The sequence below is a fragment of the Anarhichas minor genome, unplaced genomic scaffold, assembly GCF_050575085.1.
Source record: "Anarhichas minor isolate MPS153535 unplaced genomic scaffold, ASM5057508v1 ptg000025l, whole genome shotgun sequence".
Classification (NCBI taxonomy): domain Eukaryota; kingdom Metazoa; phylum Chordata; class Actinopteri; order Perciformes; family Anarhichadidae; genus Anarhichas; species Anarhichas minor.
Window position 1 is genome coordinate 10,612,174 of NW_027466471.1, and position 18,979 is coordinate 10,631,152.

The following is an 18,979-nucleotide window of genomic DNA, read 5'->3' on the forward strand; positions in this document are numbered from 1 at the left end:
CAGCTTTAAAAAGAAAAGCAACTCAGCTGCATCTGTAGGCCTCATGTGTCTTTTAGACAATGCATTACCAGCAGGGACTGAGCCACTGTCAAGGCACTTGTGCTGCTGCAGCCAAACACACACACACAAAAAAATCACTCAGTATCACTCAGTAAGCCAAACTGGCACAAGACAAATGCAACCCTCTTTTTTTCTCCACACACACACACACACACACACACACACACACACTTCCTCCAAATAGAAAAACCACAACCCACTGACAAATGTCACAATCAAATACATTAATGTAACTCATCTCACCCACAACAAGGTCAGGGCTCAGCAAATACAAACATAGTGAGGCAAAGAGCTTCTGGTAAAAATTGATCACAAAAAACATTTGCCCGACTCCAACCCCAAAACACTAAAGCCACATCCTGAATTTTGCCTGAACCATATTTTAACAGTTCAAATCAAATTCCCCTCTCTCTCATTAGATCTGCTATAGATTGTTTTTCTTACTTGTTCTCATTGGTTGCGTCATATCGAGGCATGGGATCCATATCATTACCGTTGACATCAAAGCTGGCGTGAGGGTCCTGGAGGAGACACAGAGGTCAAAACTAGTACATCAAACACCAAAATGAGAGTTGCAATAATGATCGGAAGAGAGAAAACAGCCAACAAATTCATCAGAAAGGTAGGTCCAACACTACCCATATGTCTGTGTGTGTGTGTGTGTGTGTGTGTGTGTGTGTGTGTGTGTGTGTGTGTGTGTGTGTGTGTGTGTGTGTGTGTGTGTGTGTAAATGATAGACCTGTAGCCAAGAAGCTTCTCGAACCCAATCAAACAGTTCACATTAGCATCACTCACAACAGTTTTGTAAATCGAATGCAATCAGAGCAAACTCAATCTGCTGCGCCGCTCACCCTTCGGCATAAACAAATCCAGGCATTAAGAGTAGCTAATAACAGCAGCGCAGGCACTGCCAAACAGGGTGTGAAACATTTTATCTGCACGGTTGATTGATGGCCTTACTTGCTGCCTCAGGCCAAGAAGTTGCTCTAAATATCTGGCCATGGTCTGAGGTAGAAAAACCTCTGCATGCAAAATAAAGTATGTAATCAGACAAATAATGTACACACAGCATACCTGCACACCCACAGGTTTGAGGAAGTTTTCCTTTAATAAGTAATCCATGAATCCAAGTGAATATCTAATCCAAATCACCACCAGTATTGCAATCTAGTTGATTATTTGACTTCTGTAATGTGAATTTCTTTCTTTCTGTAACGTGGTTAAATTGATTGATTCATTCCTACTCACACAATCTAATTTCTATGTAATTGATACTATAATCATAATCTTTGATTTGTTTCACATCTAAATACCCTTTTCCACAAAGAATATCATCACTGTTGATAGATTTCTAATCGTAATCATAAGGTTACTTTAACATTTACATAACCCCCCAAAGCTCACACACAAACACATACCAAGATTAACCCTTTTTAATAAAATTGCACTGACTACTCAAGACTCAACGTGTGCACACACACACACACTGCCGCTCATAGCCGCCCTACACGTGCATACATACACACTCACGTAGTTCTGAAAGAGGTCTGGGTGGTTCCTCTCGATGCCGTCATCTAGTATGGTCACCACCACGTCTTTACCCGTGTAGCCCCTCTTCCACGCCCCCATGATGTTCATATCCGACTGACAGTTATGGACGTCGTCGTTACAGTGCTGGAGAGATGGTGGCAGGAGGTGAAGTGAGAGCAGATGATAAAGGAGAGAGGAGGGGCAAAACAAACAAAACAAAAATCAGCATCTTGCAGATGCACAACATCAACTTTATGAGTGTGCCCACATAAATAAATTTTCCATTTACATTTTTCATATAGAGCCACAGTCACAAGTCAGTCCAATTAAGTTTAAGTCAAGTCTCAAAGTGTTTGAAAGTCAGATGGTGCGTTCCAACACCCATACTACTCTACTATTTAGCATGCCAGAAAAGATTTAGTATGTCCCAATAGGGCTGGGCCGTATACCGGTTTTAATTTTATGATATGAATTTTTCATACACCGTCATACCGGTACACAGCCGAAACAACGCTCTTCAACAGGCAGCAAAATATATTATTCGCCGCTGAGAGCACCACGGTCGGAGCTAGTTATTTTAAGTGTATTGAGAGGGAACCCTAGTCATGGTCATAACTTTATAACAACAATTAACAACCCACAACTAACGCTCTTTAACAGGGCAAAACACCACGACACAACAGTTTCTGACACATAAACAATTTGTAACACTAATAATTGTACATTTATAAAATTTCACCGCCGAACTGCATGCTGGGTAAAGCTAGCTAACAACAGTCTGCTAACAGCTGGGAGAGGCTCTGTCGCTCCACTAACGTTACATTAAAGAACAGAAAAGAGCAATGCAGGATGAACAAAGACTGAACAACAAAAGGTATTTTGGTCAGACACATATGCAACGCTGATTACCGTAATATGTGTGGTATTTGTTATAAATGTACGTTGGTACATAGAGGGTGATAAGAAGCTGTACATGGAGGGGCTTAGGACCCAGTGGAATGTGAAGGAAACAGGAAGTGACGGAACGGAAGACACGCCACACAAACAGCTGTCCACCGCTCGCTGGCCGGTTCTTTTCGGCGTTAATTAATTAATGCTTTAACGTGAGAAAAAAAAAAAATACCGTGATATACCGTGAAACCGCCAGAATCTTACAAAATACCGTGATATGCATCTTTGGTCATACCACCCAGCCCTATGTCCCAATACATAATATATCAAATGAAGTATGTCAAAAATACCAGGACGTCCTTCTGCATCCGGTCGCATTTTCCAGTATGCAAGCTAGCATGCTTTTTTGGCTATTCTGTCCCAAAATCCTCTGCACAGCAAAAGATACAAAACATCGACTGAGCCGCAGAGAGCGCACAGGCAGATGACAGCTCATTCACACATATCACACACGGCTGTATTAGCAATACGGTTTAAGCTAAAGGCTCAATGTAATTGACAGCGTATTAAGTCTAAGTTGTTTGCAAACAGCACATACTTTGTAACAGCATAGAAAGTATCTTTACTACAGAATAACACTGCAATTTGCATGCAGCTTCAATGTGATTCAAACTCTTGCCTAAATCGCTGATACTGGCTAATCTCATGTGTCTCTTGATTTATCTTAAAATAGATACAAAAATATACATATGGACAAACAAACGGATTCATTTCACTGGCAGAATTGTGTCAACTGTATGCTATACCAGGTACTTAGAAATGACTAGAGGAAGTACATTTCTTAGTAAACCTGAAAACACACAAGTTCAAACCGTTCCGTCCTACAGCCAACAAAATAGGTTTAAAACCTCTGGTCAAAGTATTAAGCGTTATCTCTACCGAGTAAACAATTGATAGAGCAGAGGACACCGAAGCGCGCGCGCGCGCGCGCACACACACACACACACACACACACACACACACACACACACACACACACACACACACACACACACACACACACACACACACACACACACACACACACACACACACACACACACACACACACTAAAAGAGCAATGATCTGAGGGTGTATGCCAACACTTGTGATAAGCCTGTAAATCTCTGCAATATGAATTTGAATGTCCTGTGTGAGTGTGTGTTTTTGTTTGTGTGTGCGCGTGAACAATCTCTGAGATACGATTTTGAAATCAGGAAGCCAGAGACATGTATATTTCAACCGCTGTGGACTTTCCTGTGACAAACACAGAATGTGTCAGCTTGACCTTAAGTTGTCTCTTTTCAAATTGAGGAAATGCAAAAATGTCATCGATATGGCTTCTCTGTTATTTCATTCAGTAAAACACACACACACACGCGCAAATCCCTCATCTCCACTGACCCTGCAGTAATCAGTATCATGCTATGCCCTCGGCTGACCTTTGACCCACAAATGTAGACAAAGAAGAATAGATAAACAGCAGTGATGACTCCAAAATATATTGGGCTCCATTTGCCTCTGAACTTGTGATATTCTTGTTTTGGTGCTGTAGTCGTGCAAAGAGAGAGAAAGAACTTCTCTGGTCCCAGTATACAGTGTACTCACAATGTACCACATGCTGCTCCACTTGGCGTCATTATAGAATATGTTGTTCTGAGCCGGGTAGCTGTGGGCGGGGCTAGTCAGGGAAGGGGGTGGGTCTGGCTTGTAATCCCTCTTGATCCTCCTCTTCACCACCTGCTGCTGAATCCACTCCACCTGAAACACACAGATAGAGATAACAAAAACTAAGTAGGAATCAAGGAATACCACACAGTAGTGGAATTGCGTTACGCATATTACAATCAGTCAACAGGTGAAATTTCATCAAACTTCATTTTAAACTTTTGTGTTCATGGTTGAATATAATCTTGAAAAGATATGGTTCTGGGAAAGCTAGGGTCTTCTTAAACATGGGTGCTGCATCTTCAATAAAAAAGTGAACATACAGTGGCTATATTTCCTCTTCTTTGACTTTTATGACCATCTCCAGATAATAGATACGGCTAGTATACTGTGACGCCCGACCGGCACAGACAAAACATTAGAAAGCAGCAGAAGGGAATTGAATTTTTGTTATGGGTGAGCGATGAGGGCAGATGACATTGTTAACTGTAGGAGCAAACATTGCTGAAGTGAAATGCGGTCTTTCCCTTGTAATGGTGTTTTCATTTTAGAGAAAGAACATTTTCAAAGGTGACAACACTCCGCTGAAAAGTAATTTTGTGAATATGAATCATCTGAAAATAACTTCAGCCCTTTTTACTTGAAGTCTCCCTATTTAATTGTGGCTTAGGTGAGCAAGTTAAGACTACAAAATAAAATACAAAGCAATGATTGCACATTAAGTAAGCCTTTGTTCATAAGAACCTTGATATATTATCTTTTTAGCCATCTAGACGTTAAACTCTATTCATTCCAGTGTTATCCTACAAGAGTTTTGCAGTGGAGTACATTTTTTCTCTCCATCAGTTTATTTCTCCTAGTCTGCAAAATGGACAGACTAACACACACACATATGCCCTGAGGACATAAATGTCTCTCAGGTAACATCAATCTCTCAAATGTTATGGGCTCGCTTCAAGGCGCACGGCATTCCTTGGCAGGTATCACGCAGACGGAATTTTCCGATTTCAAAATCAGCATTGCTGGATCTGAGCAGGAGGGCTGGACCCACTTGCTTGGCCCTGGTCATCTCGTTTTAAAACCCTCAAATCTTATGCTTAGTCTAGCTGAAGTCCTGCAGACTTCATCTGTCTAAAAAAGGACTGAGAAGTTTACATGTGCCAGCTATGACGACAACACAAACATTGAAATATTAGCAGGCATAAAACTGGCACGTATGAAAGCATCCGAAGATGTAAATATTACTGTAATAAGTAATTTTGGGATTCTTCAGACTGAAGTTTGCACATGACCATGATTGTGTGCCAGCTTACACAGACTAAAGTATGATCCTTTCAATGTACTTCAGGAAAACACCATGTTGAGCTGAGATGTTGTGGAGCTCATGCTTATTTGTACAGTTAATAATGTGCACTCCTCCTGAAACAATCAATAACACCATCTACTGTGAACATAAAGTGTCTCCCCATAATGTACAAAGAAAATCCAACAGATTAATCAAATTCTCACACGACAAAAGTGGTTTGTTGCTCAGTTCGGCAGATCTAGGAGGCCTATGTGAAGAATATTTGACTGCAAAGACAAAACGTTTCTCCACATCAATACAGCTCCAGCAGACAGAGAGGAGAGAAAAGCTGACATAATGACTGCAGAGTGATTATCTGGTCTCATGCACTGAAATAATCTGCCGGGCTCTCTGGAGAGTTGGAGAGGGAGGCAACGAGACAAGATAGACCGGAGAAGGCGAGTTGATAAAGAGCTGAAGAAAACAAGTCCCAGGAGAGTCAATAAAAAAAAGACAGAGCTTGGAAGAGGAGGGAAGTGAAAGCAAATAGAAAGCGAGAGCAAAAGAAAGCAAGTGAACGGAGGATGATTGATTTTTATAAATAACATTGATTCAATAACTCAAGTATGCAGCTCTTTAGAGATTGTGATGGAGGGAGAGCAGGAAAATGATTCTGTCAATGACAACATTTAATAACTCAAGAGTCTAGATCTCCCTTTTAAGAGAGTATATGAAAGATGGAAGAAAAACAAATGGCAAATCAGGGAAGAGACGGAGACAAAGAGAAGAAAACACAGCGAGATATTTTGTTCTAGCTTTGTGTTCCTCCGTCTGCCAAAGTCTCAGCTCACTTCACTCAAAGTTCTGGCAGGACAGTGAGCTTCAAAATAACCATTTACACACGCCATTATCCCCAAAACAACAGCGTCATCCGGAGTTGCGGACTCGTGTGTCAATGCAAAAGCACTGGTGTATCATTACAATTAGCAAACATTAGCATAGCATCAACCTCAATCTTTGATCAGCAGTGTCACTCTCAACTGCTCGTGCGTAACTTGGTTATTCAAGAAAGGTCTGACAATGGATGCATCGCTGCCTCTCATCTCACCACAAATCCTCACACGCCATCGATTCTTCTGGAGACTGACGAGACAGAGCAAAGATTAACAGATGGTGTAACAAAATTAATAATTTTGCTGAAATGGGTCCCAATTAGTGGGTAGTTCACCTCTGATTTCTCTGCAAGACACCCAATCCCTACCACCTCAGTCAGGTGCTGCTCTGTAGTGGATGATGACCTCCATCCTCCCGAAGGAGGTGGTATGTAAAGCAATTTAGGATAATTTAAGTATCAGGCATTATTGTTGCTATATACTTCATACTGACTTCATGCAGTGAATAAAAAAGGGTCGTAAAGCACTTCTAAAGCATTGTTTTATCAGCAGGAACAGAAACACTACAATGTTCATCTACCTATGCAGTTTAGTCCAGATGATATTTGTTTACTCTCTGAGCTTTCCTCAGCTTTAGTGACACTTCCTGAAAATTAAACTGTTCAACCAAAAAAAATGACCATTTTCAGGTTTTTCATCCGATTACTTCCAATTACTTTTTTTTAAAGTTTGGATATAACATTTGTAAAGCAGAGATATGTTGTCAGCCTACATCCAAACTAGTTTGAAACAGATTCAGCAGTTCTGCAGCTGTGTATGCTGTAAAACTCTCCTATTGATCATCAATGTCCTTATTTTAACGCCTCTCCTCCTCGCGACCGACATTTTCTGTTTCGGGGGCACAGGAAGATGGAAACCACTTCAAAAGAGGTAAATCGTGCAAGCAAACTGTTACCAACAACATCAATTTCACTACGGAGGCAAAAAATAAATAAGCCCAGAGGTTTCAATGGGAATGTGGGAGACGCCATGACAATAATATCATGATACATTATCAAAACATTTCTATGCAGCTCAGCCCCTACTGCCAGAAGGGCTGATAATTTACATGTATTGATTTTTCCAGCAACATATATCTTCAAAAAGAGCAGCCTGATGATTACAGAGGAAAGAATGTATAAACAATATTAACAAACCTGGCTAACGGAGGACGAGAGTGTCCACTAAAGATACAGCTCATAAAATGTGCATGTGTTTTACTGTTCTTTGCCCTCTGCTAATATTAGTCTAAAAAATATGTTCTTTCCATTTAAAGTGGTTCCCTACTCGCACTGCTGCTGCTAACATATCACAGCTTTGACTTCTTTATATGGATTAATTTTTTTTAAATACACTTTTGTCCTCTAGTTGCCGGATGACCTAAGGCAGTTAAATGATAAAAGCAATCCAGAGGAATGCCATCCTTTGTTATCCCTTCTAAAAATCACTCAATAGTAACAGCCTGCGGTTATCTGCATCAAATGTGTCACATTTGCCAATCCTTATCCAAACAAAGACAGTATTGCCCTCTATTATTGCCTAAAATACTTGCGAGTATTACTGCCTTTGTTTCTGTGCCAATTTGCTGGCAGGCTCTGAGGCATGACGATTGGATCTGCTCCATATTTTATCTCCAGCTTGGTGAAGCAAAGGAATGATCTTCTAGCACCTGTACATCTCAGTCACCCTGCTTTTTCTTTCTTTTCTTCCACTCCCTCTTCTACGTCACTCTTTTACTTTTCTCGTCTCTCTCACTCATCTCCTGCTTTCTCGCCGTCTCTGTTGCATTTGAGGTCTTCTTCCCCGCAGATGCCCATTTTTCTTTGAGATTGCCTGTCTGTCTCTCTCTCATTCCCATTCCAACCCCCTTTCTCCCTCCTCTCGCTCTCATTCGCTCTCTGTGTAAGGGTATGCAGGTGGCTTTTGCTGGCTGGGTCAGTAACCAGGGGAAACTGGGGAAGAGTTCACTTCAATAGAACAAATGGGAACAAATTGATCCACTTTCACTGCTGTTTTTGAGACGCTGTTTGAGTTAGAGGCAAAAGAACTGAAAGCTGTGAGTTTAAAAAAAAAAAGGTCAAAGGCTGGTGTAGCAGAACACCCTCAACTACCTTTGGACTAACACGAGAAGCCAGTTCTTCTGCTCTCTTAAGTGAAACTCAGAGCCTCAGCCCAAACACAGCACACAGTCCCACAACTTTTCACAGACTGTTTGAGCCAAGTGGTGCTGTGCTGGCCAGCTGTAGGTGCTTCTCACAGGGCGTCAACTTCTTAATAGTTCATCTGTTAAACAAATTCAAGGCAAAAACAGATTCAGGACTCTAGGGCAGAAAGTCCCACAAGCATCCTGGCTTTAAGGAAATAGGTACCTGGGACTGTATGGAGTCTCACGGTACCTGTGCGAATGCAAATTACCCCGAAGGTCCTGACAGGTACACAAGCTCCGTCAGTGTTGTCTCCTTGATGCTGTGAGTGTCCTAGTCCTCCACACATGTTCATGAATACAGTGATCTCCAAAAGCCGCTGCATAATGAAAGAAATCTACCAGCAATAGTGACTAAATATTGAACAGACTTCTGTTTTAAGTCAAGTTAATCATTTGGATTTGAGCTCATTCAAGTAGTTTTACTATGTGGTCAAATATTTTCCATCAGCAAACCCTTACACAGAGGGTTATGTGACACTGAAATTGTATTTTGGCGTCATAGTCATTCTGCATTTCAGTGAATCCCGGCAAGGATTCAGCTGCAAAACACACCTGGCCCTCAGTTTTCTTGCACATGTCTGGATAAATGACTTCAAGTGAACAAGAGTATCTGTCTTGCAAAATGAAACTCTCTGCAAACGCCATGCTCCTGCAACAGACCGCTGTGGACAGACGGCAGCATTCGTTGTTTCTGTCTGCAAGGACTTCAAAAGAACATGATAGCAAAGAGAAACAACCACCGTAGGACTCTAATTGCTGTTTACAACAAGCTTGAAATAGATGGAAATACATTTCAAACAAAGCAGGCCACATATATTTGAACTCATTTCATACCAAAAACTAATAACAGTGAGGAGCTACCAGATTAAAAGAAAAGCTTGTGGCCCTCCAAATTCTCTTGGAACTTCCAGTATGAATGAGACATGAGCATACGTCAGCATAGCCGAGTGCTGCTTAAGTTACAAAGAGAAGATCTCATCATTAACAGTTTTGTGTACCTCGTTTTAATTGGCGCTGCAGCGTATGTATTTTTCAATTTGCTTTACAGGGCTTGTGATACACAAAGCGAAAGCTAAACACAAACTTCAAAAGATGTAACTGGCTATTGAGTTCCGTTACTGTAATGCTACAAAATATAAAGAGTAGAAACATTGTATAATTTCTTGTTAGAATATACAAATTTAAGTTTTTTTCATTTAAAAATGAGAAATTTAAACTAAATGTAATTATTTCTGAGATCATAAAGTTTGTTAGGTGTTCAGTGACTTCCAGAAATACTGATAAACATCTCAAATAAACCTGCGACAGGCTAAACATCTTGTATCTAATCTTTGCAAAACTTAAAAAGGAACAAAAGGAAATGTCAGAGACGTGCATCGGAATGAAAACCATTTCTCTCTCTCTCTCTCCAGGCCAATGGCCTTGACAGAGTCATTCACCAGCCTGGAGAATGCTCTTTGACCTGAGAGGCAAGTGACACTGCAGTTAGGCGGATGCCATAAAGCGGTAATCTGTGCTGTGCTGCATCACCATGGTAACATGCGTGCCAATGAGTACTGTGGATGGCAGGGTGCGCCTTTCATGGCACCGCTACACCCATCTGACTCACTCGCACACAAACACACACGCTGTCATTATTACAAAACATCATTAGCAGTATGCCAGGCTGCGCTGGTGCCAAAGTAGCCGTCACGTTGATCCCAAACCCACAGACAGGTCACAGATTATGCTGAAAGCATAACGAGTCAGGGGAAAATACTCTTCAGCTCCTCTTCACTCTCCTTCTGTTGTAATAGCTCCTTTTTCTCTCCTTTAACCTCTCCTCTCTGATCAAGTCCTCTAAAATCTCAGTCTCTCAGCCAGCTGGCATAAGGACACAAACCTTCCTCCATTGTGGCAGAGTGTCAGGCCCGAGAGAGCAAGAGAACCAGCGATGGAGGGAGAGGGACGAGTTCGCTGAAAGCAACAGCGATAACTGAAGGCAGGAGAGGAAGTACCGAGGAAGAGAAAAGAGAAGAGATGACAAGTAAGGACAGCAGGTGGACAAAACAAGCTGAGTGGACCAAAAAAAAAAAAGTAGAGAAAGGAAAGATAATTGGAAAGAAACAAGGAGATAGAGGACAACAAGATAAGTGGATAACAGAGAGTGGCAGGTACCGTCTTATCTTTTCTTTCTGTTTCACTCTCTATTTCCTCCTTTTTAAAAATCCCACTGATACATCATTAGCATTCCTCAGCAGTCAGCATGCATTCTTGTGCATGCACGGATACAAACAAACTTGCATGCCCTTGAATCCATTGTGCAAAACACACAAACACACACACACACACACACACAAAGTCATTGCTGCTGGATGAAATCCCTGAAGCGCCAAAAAGTCAATATTTTTTCAAAATTGACATAAATGGGATATTTTAAGCTTCACTGTAATGGATCTGGGGAGTTTCATCTTGTTTTCTCAGGATCAAGCCCCAGCCTGCTTGATAAAGTTACCCACTTTATCAACAAGTACAGTTTTCTGTCAGACATAAATATGACAAAAAATATTCTAGCGGTAGGAGGTTTTCACATGTCAAGAAAGGGACATCTGCACAAACTGCCGTGCCACTGAATCCCATATAAAGCTATCTAATTCAGCACTCTATACACATAAATCTAAACAAGACATCGGTAAAGGAAAATGACAGCACCACGTGCTCCTTTTGTACACTCCACCAAGTTCAAATCAGCAACTCGTCCTGTGTATCTTGATGAAGTTCAGGCTACATCAACACTGCTACGTTTACACCGAGCGTCCACACCAGGCCGGAGTTTCAGAGCACCGAAAAATAAGGAGTTTAGAAACACTCCCGAAGCCGGGTAAGTTTGAAAAATCCGGGGTTACCTCCTAGTGTGGAGGGGTGTAACCGCATAAGTTTTAAAACAATGACGTATACACCCGCACTCGCTATTTAGTTGGGTCTTAGCAGTCACGACGTGCCCTTCCCTGATTCGTCACGCCCCTATCACGTGAGCCTTGATTATCGATCGACTACCAGGTTAATGCAACATGGATAACGGATTACAGGCGTGGCTAACGTTGTTGTCTATAATAGCAGCTGTTGTGTAGGTAAATTCTGCATTTAATAATTCTACCACTGCCGACATGCGGAGGAAGCAGCTGTTATTGGAGCGATTAACGAAAACATAGTAGTGTGGATGTAGCCTGAGAGTGGTGTGAGGTTCAGACTTCATTAATAATGCAGCCAGGGAGTGATGACCAGGTGCAGTGATGAGAGGAGCACTGACAAGACAAGCGTAAGGGTTTACCTTTGGTCAAACTTTTGTTTGAAGGACTAGTTCGCCCACAGTGCACAAAATCACATATTGTTCAGTTGACGAAGATGCTTTGCAAGCCGATATTATATTGTTAATAAGGCAATCCTAACCTTGGTGGAGTAGAAACCATGTCAAAAGTATATTTAATAAATGATTATTTTCACATCTCTCTTACTTGCAGTCGTAGTTCTGCCCAGTAGTTTCTGGAACAGGAGCCACGTACTTAGAGTGGAAAATATAGGATTTCCCTGAATTTCTATTTAACATATCCAATTAACTCGTTAGTCCTTACCACACCACCCTTTCCAAAATGATATGAAGTTTCTGGACACATTTCACAACAACATGATGGTTACAAAAGAAGCTGAATGTGTTGCAATCTATAAGTATTTTTTTTAAAGTCTGTGAGCATGGTGTAAGCACAAACCCAGAAAAAAATGGCACAGCCAGCAGTATGTTGTTTGATTTTTACAACTCTTTGAAAAAAAGGGGAAGTGTCCGCATTAGGAAGCTGTTGGCTATTGCCTTTTTATTTGAAGGACAATTATATTCATATCATGTTTAACCCACCTCTAAACCCATCAATAAGCCCTTACGTAGATGGGTTTGTGGAATAGAATAGCAGAAGAATAGTTCTCATTTATCACAATTTACCTGTCAAGAATACTGGAATTTCCCTGCAATGTAATAGTCCCTGTTCTCATGAACACTTTGTCCCTGCAATAACCCATTTGTGTGCAAGTCTTGACTGAGAAAACAAGAGTGAACTCTGTTGGTGTGTTAAGTGTATTTCACACGTTCTTCAGGCCTGTGCATCAAATACAGCAAGGATCTCATAATGAGGTGATGAAATGACTTGCAATGTGTATATTATTATTATAGTGTGATTATAGTCATAGTAAACCATGACTAAATAAACCATTATTAAACAAATGAACACACATGAAGAAATTAGCAGTCTAAGAAAAGTATTTGTTTTAGACATCTGTGGACATTAGTTTCCAGTAAGAGTTGAAAGAATCAGTTTTTTACCCTGGAGATAGGAGTTTGACAAAATAAGCGTAACTAAAGGTCCATTTCCTTCTATCAGGGCTTTATAATCGCACATCATGGTATTCATCAGAAGATGTTACGTACTTAGGTCACATGATGAGAACAGAGTCAAACTGGGGAAAAGCTAGAGTGTGGACTTTGAGTTGTGATCATTTTCTCAAACTATCTCCAGTACCATATACATTTACAAGAAACACATACTCTGTTAAATACTCTTGATTTTTAACCTGTCTATCACAAAAAAGTACAACATGCTTACCTTGGGCTCCATGGAAATAAAACTATGGCGACCAAGGCTGGACAAAGTCGACCTCTTGATGGTCCGGCTATGGAAGAAGTGATAGTGGTCTTTGAGATCCCCAATCTGCAAAACACATAGACAGACTTAAGAAACATATTTATTCATTTCGTAACCCTTTCTACCTCAACATAGTGCTGGGCAAAATCAAATATCACATTATCTTTTACCAAATACTTTAATACCGATATTGCAACAATATTGTAGGTTTGACCATCCGTGCTTTCACAAAATATTTACACAATATGATTTTTAATAAATAATTATCAGTAATGTGGATATAATGACTAAGTGGGTCAAGTCAAACGATAGAACAGCTAAAACAGTCTCGTAACTTCAGAAAACTAAATCACTTTACTGGAATTCCGCCTTAAAAATGCAAAAGAAATATTATGATATATTACAATATTGCGATGTCCAAAATCTAAGTCTAGTCTCATATCACAAAATCAATATAATATCGATATATTACCCAGCTTTACCTCAACATAACTCATTAGTACAAACATTTTTTTTTTTTATTCTGCAACAGTGTCCTAAAAAGGATCATGAGTAACTGATCTGGCATATTTATTCTTGTGGTTTGCATTTGACAGATGAAATAGATAAGGCACATAACTGTAAACACATCATACATACACACAAGAGTTTATCACAGTAGTCAATGAATACAGTAAACTCCTGTTGAGAGTGACCGAGTACTTTAAAAGTACTGTTAGAGAAGTTCCTCTGTTTTTAAAGTAGTAAAGCTACAGTTTTCAATGTCATGTTAGATCCCTGTTTTTTCTATATACTGTATATTATACATAAAGTTTTGTTGAGTTCTTAAAAACTGTGAGAGAAAAAGAAAGGAAGAGGGACTAAAAGGTGAGACGGAAAAACAGACAAGGAGACACAAAAAGACAGAAAGAGAAGTCTTGAATGTCACACAAGTGTACAAACAGACAAAGACACTGAGTGACAGAGACACGAGGACAGAGGATCCACAGGCAGACAATGATAGGCAGACGGCAAGCTGCTTGACGGTGATTAGTTTTAATAATTGATAAAGACCATACAATCCCTCAGATGTACCCTTCCATGGCTGCCAAGGGTCCTGTGGTGCGTCACTGAGCTCCACGGCTGAGCTCCACCACCACAGAACCCATTAGATCAGCTTTCAGCTCAATGCTCATGCACGAACATACATCCTCCAACTTCCAGACTGACAAAGTGAGAAACAAGAAAGTGCCAAAAGGCCTTGCTGGATCACCTTTCAGCAAACACCAAACATCAGTGTAACACAGAGCACAAATCACATGTTGTGGGTAATCAGATTTAAAAGCATTCTACATAAATGGTAACAAAATGTGCTTCCATAATAGGTGGCTACCACTTTGGATGCTTCTCATAGTGTAAACAGGTCTCAACATATCGTGCTTCCACTGCCTATTTAATCTACCCAACATCTGCACTGCCATTAGCAGGCCACCCTTATAGGAGTGTCTGCAAATGGAAGCTGCTGGAAAAGCTCTACATATCGAGTAAAAAAATGTAATAAACTTAAGCCCAGGTCTAAACTTCTGCTGCTCTTTTTAAAGCCCTCTACATTCTGATCACCCATTTATTCCAATTAAAGTGACATTTGGAAATGAACAACCTTGATAATAGCTTCAACACCTCTTCAGGTTACATCATCACACTTTCAATGTGCAGTTTCTTAAACTATTGGCTCGAGTTGTGACTGCTATGACAACATGTGATCAGATGGACGTGCATCAGGTTATAGAGTTCATTTGATTTTCATTATGATGCAATAACCCCACATAGTGAATCACATGTTCAGCAGAAACTCTGGTTACTGGAAATTATGTCGTAACACAATTTGCGAGGCGAAACCACCTGCTCCTCAGTGATTCATAGTGTCTCGCATCGTAGACTTTTTCACTGGCTGCATCGACACTTCCATGTCACTCGATACAAAGTCCTGCCAGGAATCACTTAAAAAGGTGATAAAACTTTTTTTCTCATGGAAATAATTCTGATAGCTGGGTCAGACTACCAAACGTCAAGGTCAAGCTGTGCCTGAATAAGTGTGGTTCAGATACATGCATTCTGTACACATCAACGGTGGGCATCAAACAAGAAGATGAGAGCTCACATGCACTTCAAGATCCTGCAATTGCAAAAATAAATCTGTCTACAGAAGTGGAAATGGAATAACAATATAGATCTTTTGTAACGTCGTGCTACATGGTGCAGATGCTGCAGTTCCTTTACAGCTACATTGTTAAAGTGACAGCAAGGATAATAACAATATTTATTTCACTTCCCTTGTATTTCTATAACTTTTACTTCAACTTTAAACTCAAGCTTATTCTACAAACCAATTTTATAATAAATAAAATACTGAATGTTTTTCACAGACACTGGATGACTAGCTTGGATAAAAATGATCAGTATGGATGGTATTTTCCAAAAACAACACCCTGTTGGCCTGATGCCTTTACGCACCGATTTTTTCAGTCCGACCTGCTGAAATAATCTCATAACTTGTTATTGATGTAACCGCCGCCTGTCTAAGTCTGGCTACATCATCCGCCTCCCTCTCGATGGCTCCAACTCCTCTCAAATCTCTTCAAAACACCAGTTTGAACAGATATCCACCTCTAGGGTCTTGTCAGCTGATTTAGACCCAATTTGGGCCACTGTCTTAGTCTGGGAAGGGGGCTCCATGGTTAAGAGGATTACCCAGAATTCCCCAACGAGGTGCTCTCTCACTCCATGCCAACTCTTTTCATCCATCCGTTCATCTATCGTCCCTTCTTTCGCTCCCTCCTCCCTCCATCTCCCAGTGTGTGTTATCTTTGTCTGTTCTCCTCTTTCCACCCCTGTCAAGAAGACTATAAAGTCCCTGTCACATGTTTTCCATACCCATCCCCCTTTTCCTCTCTCCAACTACTTTGCTTCCCTTCAAAAGATGAAACCTCTTCTCTTTTAGCAGTCATATCCTCAAATCATTTATCACAAGCAAGCACATCCAAGCGAGTTTACTTGAATTGAAAAATACTTGTATTGTATCTCTTTGCAATCTACAGTAGCATCAAACTGAAAAAAGAACTTGCAATAAGTCCTCCCACTTATGTTCGATTGTATTCACCATATACATCAGTGCGGCACTGATATAAGAGGGAGGGGCGTGATGATGGGGATGTCAAAGTTCACATTAGGAAACCAGATTGTGCTGTTATCTCTCCCATGGGAGCGGCTTTCAGCTGACCCCAAAACCAGGAAGTGAAGTAAAACTCTTGTCTATGAGGTGTCAAAGTCCAATGAACGCTCCATATTGACATGGAAATTAGAGCGAATGGTGGGGGTCGGACTGCACTCCACAGGGGAATTCCTATGGGGGGGTTGGTATGGAAAGGGGGGGGGGGGGGGACTCCACACATTAGTTCCCGTCAAAGAGAGGGGATAAACGAGGCCATTAAGGTCTGCTCTCTGGGGAGTATAGTGGGTGGGCGGGCTGGATAAGGCGAGGAGGAAGGGGGGGGGGGGGTTCAATAGCTGTTGACTAGGCTACCCCACAACAACCTGTCAGAATGCCCCCCTCTGTTCCACGCTGTCTTCACGTCGAGCACTGGCAAGTGCAGGCTTGAACTACCCACGCATTTCGGTCACAATACTCTGAAGTATGTGTGGGGTCCATGTTTGTGTGGCCTATTTCTTTAACCCACAAAAGGACAGAAGATTTCACTTTAAACATTGTCAAAACACATATTGACCAATTAAACCCCTCCTCCTGGACCTGTGCAGACTTCTGTTGATTGATAAAATGACATCATATGAAGCGAGACAGACAAATCTCACACAAGTGTTTGCATTCTCTGCATATGTTTTTTTTTTTTTTTTTACAGCGGTGGTAGGGAATTATTGTAGCATTGGTCCCAACATTTGGCCACAAATATCAGATCTAATGAAAATTGCCTGTTACATTGTAGAAGTGTGCAAACTTTGAATATTGATCTTTCTAGTGAAGTATGACATGCCTATTTCAACCGTTTATCTTGTAGTGGTGCCTCATCATTACTCAAGACATCCAGAAGAAACACAATTCATTCTGTCAATTTGTGAATATTGACAAAATGTATGGGAGCATCGACTCAAGAATTTGTCCCAAGTGTAAGTTAATGTTGCCAAGTCAAGCATAACCAGCCAGGGGAGGTTTTGCACAACAATTGTACAGTATTAAAAAAAGCCCAACAATCTGTTTGACTGGAGATCTTTTGATGTCAATTCCAAGACCACAAACCCAACAGCACGAGCTGTCTCACGTGTGTGTCAAAAAGATCACGCACATGAGACTGCTGTGGCTGTGAGGCCGGGTAGTGAGCTCCCCTAGCTCCAGCTCGCAAAGTGAACATGATCCGCGGAAACACAGTGAGGAGGCACCTGTTGTGCCATCCTGCTCTTGGTCTTCTTTATATGTTTTCTGCAGCTTCTCTCTCCTTGTGTGACATACAGAGAGCTACAGAAAGAAGGACTGAGTTAGCGAATCACAAAGAAGGTTCGTGGCTCAGGTTTGGACCCTTTACGTTTGACTTCGTATCGTTTGTCTACTGGTAAAAGGAATAATAACCACCATGCCATGCGCTACTTTTGTAAGAGTTGTCAAAAACAAGAAACGACAAAAAAAAGGCACACAAAAAGAAGCAACCTCTGATGGAGCAATAAGCGACCTACCTGTCCCATGTTCCTATAGCCATATTTATCCGCTATCCGCTCGGCTACATCGGGTCCACCGGCTATCCTGACTGCCCAGTGGTTGGTGTAAATCCGAGCATTGCACGGCGGGGACGCAAAGCTGAGACAGAGCGCCAGGACGCACAGCAAGCTTCTTCTCCAAGCGGCGTTGCGGACCATCTTCCCCCACTTAGAACCCGACTCTTCTCCTCCTCCTCAGCCGACCAGGCAAACAACCAAACTTCTCTTCTCGCCGAGCAAGACTCTCATAGAAACAGAACTATCCGGCCAAAAACAGTTAAAGTGAGAGAAAGAGAGGGAGGGAGGGGGAAGGAACGGAGCCCGGGAGAGGAAAAAAATATACCTTATCCTCAAATCCCTGCCTTCCACATGGGAGAGTTGAAGTTTGCGTTTCGAGTTCCTCTCTCTGTTTTTCCACAGTGGAGGAGGAGGAAGTGTACGTGTATGTGCGCCGTGCGTCTTTGCGCGCGAGTTCGTGTACGTGTGCGCGCGCGGAGCTCCTCAAAGCTGATTTCTCTTCTCCACGAACAACTCGGATGTTGGTCGTTCAGCGCATCGGGCTTTCATGTGGCGAAATGGCTACAGCGCCTCCCCACAAATAACTAGCTGACACTCTGGAGAGTAGAAACAACTGAAGCCGCGGGGTTTCCCTGCCGAGCTCCGCTGGGTCTTAAAGACACTCTACTCGGATCCACCGCTGACCGCCCGTCCACCAGACACAGACTGGGGGTCAAACTGGGGGCCATGGAGCCACTTGGGGGCAGCTTCAAGGGCTTACTCCAGGAGGGCCCCTGGGTAAAATGAAGAATAATTTACTTAAAAACAAACTGTCAGGAAGTTAGACCATGTTAAAGAATGGTTCTTCATTTTGTTTGTCACAACGCCCAATTGAACTTACAAAAGAAGAAACAATCTAAAACAATGTGTACAGTTAACATGTTCATGTCTACGTGG

General features: G+C 41.6%; 1 protein-coding gene across 2 annotated transcripts in view; it reads right to left on the bottom strand.

Moving 5' to 3' along the window:
• pcsk5b (proprotein convertase subtilisin/kexin type 5b) overlaps positions 1-18,195 on the bottom strand; it is a 51,951-nt gene extending 33,756 nt beyond the window's left edge. The window contains exons 1-6 of one of the 2 annotated variants that reach the window (XM_076098793.1): positions 18,005-18,195; positions 13,244-13,348; positions 4,230-4,282; positions 4,130-4,190; positions 1,591-1,734; positions 505-581 (exon numbers count right to left, since the gene is read on the bottom strand). In XM_076098793.1, coding sequence (XP_075954908.1) covers positions 505-581; positions 1,591-1,734; positions 4,130-4,190; positions 4,230-4,282; positions 13,244-13,348; positions 18,005-18,184 — 620 coding nt within the window. In that variant the 5' untranslated portion in view covers positions 18,185-18,195. Of the gene's footprint in view, positions 1-504; positions 582-1,590; positions 1,735-4,129; positions 4,283-13,243; positions 13,349-18,004 lie in introns of both variants that reach the window. The other variant, XM_076098792.1, reaches the window with a different exon arrangement.
• Positions 18,196-18,979: the final 784 nt, after the last annotated feature.